General features: G+C 35.3%; 1 protein-coding gene across 1 annotated transcript; it reads left to right on the forward strand.

Moving 5' to 3' along the window:
* Positions 1-7,013: 7,013 nt before the first annotated feature.
* On the forward strand, positions 7,014-7,562 carry LOC131875230 (uncharacterized). Its single transcript, XM_059219297.1, has one exon. The coding sequence runs from the start codon at positions 7,014-7,016 to the stop codon at positions 7,560-7,562; it is 549 nt and encodes a 182-aa protein (XP_059075280.1).
* Positions 7,563-8,537: the final 975 nt, after the last annotated feature.

Consider the following 8,537-nt stretch of genomic DNA (forward strand, 5'->3'; position numbering starts at 1 on the left):
GCAAATGAAGAGGTATGTCTTATTTCTCAAATTTAACCATCATCAATTAATGAGGCATGTGAAGATAAACACTGGATTAAAGCTATGGAAGAGGAACTAGAACAAATTGAGAAAAATAACACATGGACATTAGTTCCCCGGCCTAAAGACAAAAATGTGATTGGAACAAAGTGGGTATTCAAAAACAAACTTAATGAAGATGGTAAGGTAATCGGGAATAAAGCAAGACTATTGTGTAAGGGATATTCTCAGAAAGAAGGAATTGATTATAATGAAACCTTTGCACCGGTAGCTAGAATTGAGGTAGTCAGATTATTTTTGGCTTTTGCAGCACACAAGAACTACATAGTATATCAAATGGATATTAAATGTGCATTTTTGAATGGAGATCTTAAAGAAGAAGTTTACATTTAACAACCTGATGGATTCTCTTTAACAAATAACAAAGATATAGTTTGCAGGTTAAGGAAAGCTTTGTATGGGTTGAAACAAGCTCCAAGAGCTTGGTATGCAAGATTAGATAAGTATCTTTTGAAGATTGGTTTTTCTAAAGGTAATGCTAATGGCAACTTATATTATAAAGTGACAAATGATGACATCTTGGTTATATAAGGTTTTGTTGATGATATAGTCTTTGGAGGAGAAGATGGATTATGTAAAGAATTTTCTATTGAAATGCAGCAAGAATTTGAAATGTCTATGATTGGAGAAATAAAATTCTTTTTAGGATTGCAGATTTCACAAACTGATAAAGGTATATTCTTGAGTCAATCCAAGTACTTGAAGGAGTTATTAAAGAAATTTGGGATGGAGAACTCTAAACCGGTAAGCACACCTATGACTACAAATGACAAATTATCACTAAGGGATGAATCTACACCTGTTAATCCGACTAGGTACAAATATGATAGGAGGTTTATTGTATTTGACATAAACAAGACCTGATATCATGAATCCAGTATGTATTGTTTCAAGATTTCAGAGTAATTCTAAAGAAAATCATGAATCAACAGTAAAAAGGATTTTCTGGTACTTGCAAGGCACTACAAATTTTGGATTATGGTATCCTAGAGATGAAAAATTTGAATTATGTGCATACACAGATGCAAATTGGGCAGGAGATGTGGATGATAGAAAAAGCACCACCAACGGAGCATTTTTTCTTGGAAGCAGATTAATTTCTTGGTTGAGTAAGAAACAAAGTTTTACATCTTTATCAATAGTTGAATCAGAATATGTTGCAGTAGCAACCAACTGTACACGGGTACTATGGCTTAAGAAAATGTTGAAGGATATAAAGGTAAAATGCAAGGAACCTATTAGTATATATTGTGATAACACTGCAGCAATTGATATATCTAAGAATTCGGTACTATATTCTAAAACCAAACATGTTTCTATCAAACTGAATTTTCTAAGGGAAAATGTTGAAGCAAAATAAATTAAAATGGTTTATGTGAATACTAAAGAGCAGATTGCAGATATTTTCACTAAACCTCTGCCTAAGGAGACTTTTTAATATCTCAGAGACCAGCTTGGGGTCATACCCCCACTGGTACAAACTTAGACAGTTGATGATAGTCATCAACCGACAGAAATAACAAAGAAATCTCTTACTCCGGCTTTGATGAGAAAGCTACTTCTCAGGGGGAGTAGTTGGTATAGTGAATTGGTTGGTATTTTGTATCTGAAAAATGGTCTTTATATTGCTTTGGCATTTGATGTCAAAGGGGGAGAGATTGGTATGGAAAAACACAAGGAAAACTCATGACACTCCCAAGGGGAGAGATTGTTACTTTGGGGAGATTATTGGTTTTTGGTATTTGGCATTTCTGTTTTGGCACTTTGATGGTTTTTCCATCTTGTGTTGCCATCAATGCCAAAGGGGGAGATTGTTGGTATTTTGGTATGGTTTTGTCATTGATGTCAACACCTACTAAACCTTATCAACTCTAGCACTTTAGAGAATCAGCAACATTCATCGGCAAGCAAGTGACTTATGCACAGTCATCGATATCTGGTACACCGACAGGATATAATGTTCACCGGCACTTGGAATAGCATGGAAAACACCTGGTTATGTTGAAGACATCATTTGGACACTTTGTCTTGGAGTTTTATTCATTGGCATATTCGTATTTGCATATTTGTTGTTATCGGTAAATAGGTCCAGAATATATACCGATAGGTTTATCTTTTCCAGATCAGCACGACACACTATGGAGATGTCTCTTTATTGTTGTAAATGCATCAAGCTAAGATATTGAATCGGTTATTGCAGCAGACATTGTTTTTTTTGTAAATTGATTTTATTGTAATATCCTTTAGAGCCGGCCTACTAATATTGGTCTTAGGTTATGATATAAATGTAGATCTTATTTGTAAGATCGTGTGTCGAATGCAAAAAAGGATTGTGTGAAGGTATATGCGAGAATAAGCAGAGCTATACATGCAGACAACATTTGAAGGTTGAAGGAGGGTTTTTGTGAAGACAATTAGAACTACACCGGTACTAAATCTAGCATAGAAAGATGCAAATTTGAGCAGTACATCCTTATTGAATTTAACCATCCAATTGTAGTTAGTGTGACTCCTATTTGTGTTTGAGCAGTGAACTCTAGGTGCTTGGCCTTTCTGCATGTGCAGACCCCATTTGTATACACATACTATCAGCAGTAGTATCATCTGATTGTGGGTAAGGTTTCCCACCATGGTGTTTCCCCTTACAGGGTTTCCATGTACAAATATTTGTGTTATGTGTTGTGAATGACTTTGTCTTTTTGTTTCATGAATGAATCTTTACCGGTATTACAATTAACTGATAAAACTATCTACCGGCATAAAAGACCGGTTTACCGATGTTAAGCATTAAGTTGGTAAAGTTGATTTTAGTTTGAATTTCTTAGACAACTGCTTCACCGCCCCCCCTTCTCAGTTGTCTTCAGGACCTAACAGTATGTATGTATGTATGTATGTATGTATGTATGTATGTATGTGTGTATGTGTGTGTGTGTGTATATATGCATATGTATGTATATATCTATGTGTATACATATATATACATGTGTGTCTGCGTATTGGAAGTTTTTTTTTCTTAAATTTATTAAAATTATTTTGGAGGTTATAAGATTTTTTGTGGTCGGGAACTATAAAGGCCAGTCCCTAACAGAGGCCCCTTTGATAGGCCTTGGCAAGCCAGTGACTCATAGCCAAATTCGATTGCCATTGGTCACCATTGGCAACACTATCTTCTTACAAGGCAGAGGAGGTGTGTAGGTTCTGAAACCCCACCACACCAAACATTTTTTTTTTAAATATTTCAAAAGGAGTCCCATCCTCCCTCTCATATTATATTTTTTAATTTTTTATTTTTGTAGGATAAATTTTAATGATTATGGGATTTATAATTGTTTTTATTTTAATCAAACATTGCATATTAATTGTGGCAGTCATCGGGTCATCTGCATAAAAACAAAATTTATTTTTTTTCAATTGTGGTCAAAGGGGGTCATATTTTCTATCATTTTTTGTCTCTCGACTGACCTAAATGCAATAGTGAGGTCCATTTAGTCTTAGGAGGTCATTTGCAAGACTTTCTAATGAAACCCTCATATGAATGGACAACTAAGAAACACATCTGACCCAATATTTTTCTAACCCCAAATCTACAAACAACCCATCATATTAGCAAACTAAAAACCATAAGATCTACGATAAACAGCCTAAAAAACCTTCATATCTTGGACCATATATTTTATTCTCTCATGAAAGGATATAGATTAAAACTCAACAATAATTCCTCAACCTAAGGTTATCCAACCACAATCATGGCTCTGATACCAAATGAAATGAAACTTGTAGCCTCATAATGACAATTTGTACATAAACTGAAATAGAAATATATGCAAACAAGTATTGAAAATCCATATGTAAATAATAAAAAACATGTGCCCATCAAAATGTGACACAAAATATACCCTAGGAAGACCCTCATGATGGAAAAATATAGCCTCCAAAACCATTCATCTATCATATATTATCTAGCAATACAAAATTATAATACATCATGAACACCTCTAAATTACAAGCATTCCATGTAAACAAGCATGTAATTGCACACCCTATGTCATTCTTCCAACCTCCACAAATGCTAACCTAGCTAACATTAACAACTACCCTTGTGGTTTCTTTTATAGAAATGAGCTCCCACAAAACCATTAAGTGGTATTACATAAAACCATGTGATTAATACCATGGGATTACAACCCATTGACCTCACATTTAATATTTGGTACTAAGTTTTCACTTTATTAAATTACTTTCTTCAATATTAAATAAATACAACTATATGTGACATTCGACACATAAAGTGGCCCCAAGAATGTCAAATCCTAATAATGCATGTCCATCTAAGTTATCCTAGGTGCACCACAAACATAATAATAAAAAATACATTATTAAAAATTATGCAAGGTGTAGAACACCTAATTCTAAATATGGATGAGCTGAAGTATATATGTTAACTCTGTGTTGAATAAATTTGGCATTCAAAAAATTATAAATAGATAGTTTTTCCAGTGTTATCGGGGACAAATTTTTTTGTGGGGGATTATCCAAAATCTCCAATTGAGATGGAGGACATGACTAGAGTACCTTATGCAAGTATTGTTGGTAGCTTGATGTATTATATAGTATGTACTAAGCCACACATTGCCCAAGTAGTAGGAGTCCTTAGTTTATGGCTAATTCTAGTAGGATACATTAGGATGTGGTTAAGAGAGAGTTCAAGTATTTGAGGGGTAATTTTGAGTATTCCTTGTGTTTTCATGGTTATCCTATTTGACCTCAATATTCAATTTCTATTTGTATATATGTAGATTATGATTGTGTAGGTGACATTGATTGCAAGAGATCCACGAGTGGATATGTGTTCATTATGTTTGATGGTACTATGAGCTGGATGAGTAAGTCATAGGCTATAATCACTTAGTCCATTATAAAAACAAAGTACATGGTAAAAAGGAACCCATTTGGCTTAAGATATTGTGTTTTCATACTAGTTTAGATGAAGGATAAATTACTATCTATTAAAATATCTAGACTGCCATTTTCTTGGCAAACAATCCTACTTTACATGCCAAAATAAAGAACATTGATGTACAATTTCATCTTTCTCATGATATGGTGGAGGATAGAAAGCTAAATATGGAGTACGTTGATACTTCAACAAATATTGTAGCTACACAGATGATGCCAGTGAGAATAGAGAAGTTTAGATGGTTTTTCATTTCTTTGGGCCTTAGGACCTTGAGTACATGATAGAGTTTTGAATTTTGATAGGTCTTCAACAACTAGGAGAATGTTGGATTCATGTGTCTCGACCTTAGAGTCCTAACATTTTGAATTATTTATTTAATTGTTGCATATATTGTCATATCCTAAGTTTCTAACTTCCTAATGTCTTGCCATCTTTATGGGATTGAACTTGGTATGGTGGCATCCTACATAGAAAGTGACTGTATGACATAGATTGGACTAATTTCCAAGAAGTTTTAACCCACTTTTAGATTTTTTACTTTTTAGAGGACTAGTGTCATAAGATGCTATTTTGGAACTATGACTAGTGACCATTATGACTATAACAGTTACTATTTCGATGGAAGTGTCATGATGAGTTATTATTTAGTATTTGACATTTATGGAGTTCACTTTTAACAAGTGATGTGAGCTAAGTTGCCTATTCTTGGTCATAGTAATTTGTATGTTGATTTTACATTATAATTGACAAGATGACCTTTATGGATGAGATAGGTGTTATTACCTTGGAAGTTTCTATGTGAAACATGTCATAGGATTCTAAAGAAAGATGTTGTTTATTACATAGCTTACCTCTTAGTTATTGAAGATGGTTTTGGAAACCATGGGCTACTACCTCCTTGTCTTAAGATCTATATATATGTTTGTGACTTAGTTTTTTATTAAGGATAAAGTAGGTTTTAAAGGGACCCAAAACCCTTAAAAAATAGATTTTATTGGGATTTGAAACCCACATACAATACACTACCAATATATAAACAAAGTAAAATAACAACCCAACAATAGAAGGCCAAAAGGATCAAAACATCAAAAAACCATCTAAAAAAAGAATAACATGGAAGCCACCTAATAGCTCAACTCATATAAACTTACAATGGGTTTTTCAAATCATCTCATAAACTTTAGTTGATACAACAATAAACTTCCTTTAACACACATCGCTCCCATAATTAGATGGAGAGTAGCAGAGGCGAAGAGGAGAAGGGGAGTGGTCAGGCCCAAAATTCAAATTTTTTGGGCAGAAGAACTGGTTCAATAGTAGGACGGCATGCAACAGGAGATTCAGGCATCCCTTTCGAAGGGGAGAGTTCAGATGGCAAGGAACCCAAGGCTCATTTGGATTTGGGGGACCCAAGTGGGGGTCCCAGATCATGAGAGGAGCATATAATAGCAGAAAAGGTGAATGGTTAAGTTCAAATTTTAAATTTGGGAGGCAGCAAACCCAATGAAGTTGCAAGACAGCAGGCGGCAAGTGGTTCAGGGGATCAAGTGAAGGGAAAAGAATCTAATGGGAAGGATCTAGAGAACCCTTCAAACTCAGGGTACCTAGAGGGGGGCCCCAGATCGATTGGACACATTGGTAAATGGTCCTCTCTGTTTGGTATCAAACCCAAAGGTAAGTCATCTTTTCCCTTGGTTAAAATTTGAATGCTTCTTAGGGAAAGTTTGCCATTTCCATTATAGATCAAATAATAGATCAAAACATTGCTCAAATGGAAACTACTCAGATAGGCAAATTCTTTGGGACTAGACCGAGCATTGAGGTTGTTTGTGGATTTGTAAAGAGTAAATGGAATTTGAAAGGGCAGGTTGATGTAGTTTCTATGAACAAAGGAAGTCTTTCCTTTTCTTTCTCTTGTGAGGAGGATCGCAAAAATATCCTCTGCAACGATACCTAGGCGATAGGCAAACATTTAATGTATATCCAGAAATGGTATCCTAATGCGGGAAGAGAGGATAAGTTTCTGGTCCAAGTTCCAATATGGATAAAGTTACCTGGGCTTCCTATGGAATATTGGGAGGAAGATGTGTTTACTGGGATAGCCAATTCTTTTGGGGAGCTTATCACCATAGATCTGGTTACGGCATCCAGAAGAAGACTTATTTATGCTAGAATCTATGTAGGGGTTGGGGCCAAAACGGATATGCCAGAGGAAATAGAGATAGAATCAAAACTAGGCAAATGGATGCAGAAGATTGTCTATGAATCAATCCCTTTTGCTTGCTTTCACTGTAAGAAAGTTGGGCACTGGGCTAAAAGGTGCCGAAGCAATGTGGTAAAATCTCAATCCCAAACTAAAGTCTGGAAAAAGGTGGACAACTCTTTGAAAGTTTCTCCTTCTGATTATTCGGATCAGGAGAAACAATCCCAGGTAGGAAGGATAGAAGAGGTGTTAGCCAGAGAATCAGGAAATGAAATGAAGAAAGGAGAGGAAAATAAGATCCCCAATCAGGAAAAGGAGTAGGAGAATAGTGGAAAGGATTCAAATGATGGAGAAAGAAACTCACAAGTCAGCAGTCAAAACAAGCAAAAGGATAAGACAGGACAAAGTTTAGCTCAGAATAAGAAAAGGAATAGTTGTCAGATGGATAAGGGAGTTAGTCAATCCAAAGATAATAAGGACGAGGGAGATAATTTTAACTCAAAAACAAAATTATCTGAGTCAGAAAATGGAGCAAGTTAGATCCAAGATGCACAACTTGACAATTTCTATGAGCAAGGGCTATCGGAGATATCATTAGCCTCCCCAGCTTAGGTCAAATTGACTTTCCTGGAGGAAAATGAACCAAGATGGGGAGATGAGGAAGATATAAAAAAGGCTTTGGGAAAGAGTGGGTCAAAGTAGGAGGAAGAAGAAGTAATGGAGGATAAGAGAAAGAACAAGAATAAAAAAAAGAATAATAACAGCAACAACAATAACACATCCACCAGAAATACCAGAAGCAAACTAGGGGATGTGGGAGCTTAGCATGATTCACCAGGAAGACATTCAAATGCTAAGAAGAGGACTATGGAAAAAAGAAAGAATATAGCAAGTGGGACTCAAAGAACCATCTTTGAGGCAGGTATTTCTAAAAAGTCATGAAGATTATATCCTAGAACATTCGAGGATTGAACAATCCTCACAAACATGATTTAATTAAAAGTGTGATTAGAGACAAAAACCCAGATATTTTTTTGATTCAGGAAACCAAAATGCCCAAGGATAAGGTTGAATGTTTGAAAATGTTTAGTAATGGACGAGTTAGTGGTGGCAGTTTAGAAGGAGCATCAGGGTGTATTGCTACTTTCTGGAATAAAAATAATGTAAAAGGTGAAGTGTTGATTCAAGACAACAATCTGGCTTGTATTAGATTTAAGCATTTGAAATAGGGTACTTCATGGATCTTAACTAATGTGTATGCCTCAAACACCAAGACTGGTAGAAGTGATTTCTGGA

Source organism: Cryptomeria japonica, chromosome 4 (assembly GCF_030272615.1).
Source record: "Cryptomeria japonica chromosome 4, Sugi_1.0, whole genome shotgun sequence".
NCBI classification, from domain to species: domain Eukaryota; kingdom Viridiplantae; phylum Streptophyta; class Pinopsida; order Cupressales; family Cupressaceae; genus Cryptomeria; species Cryptomeria japonica.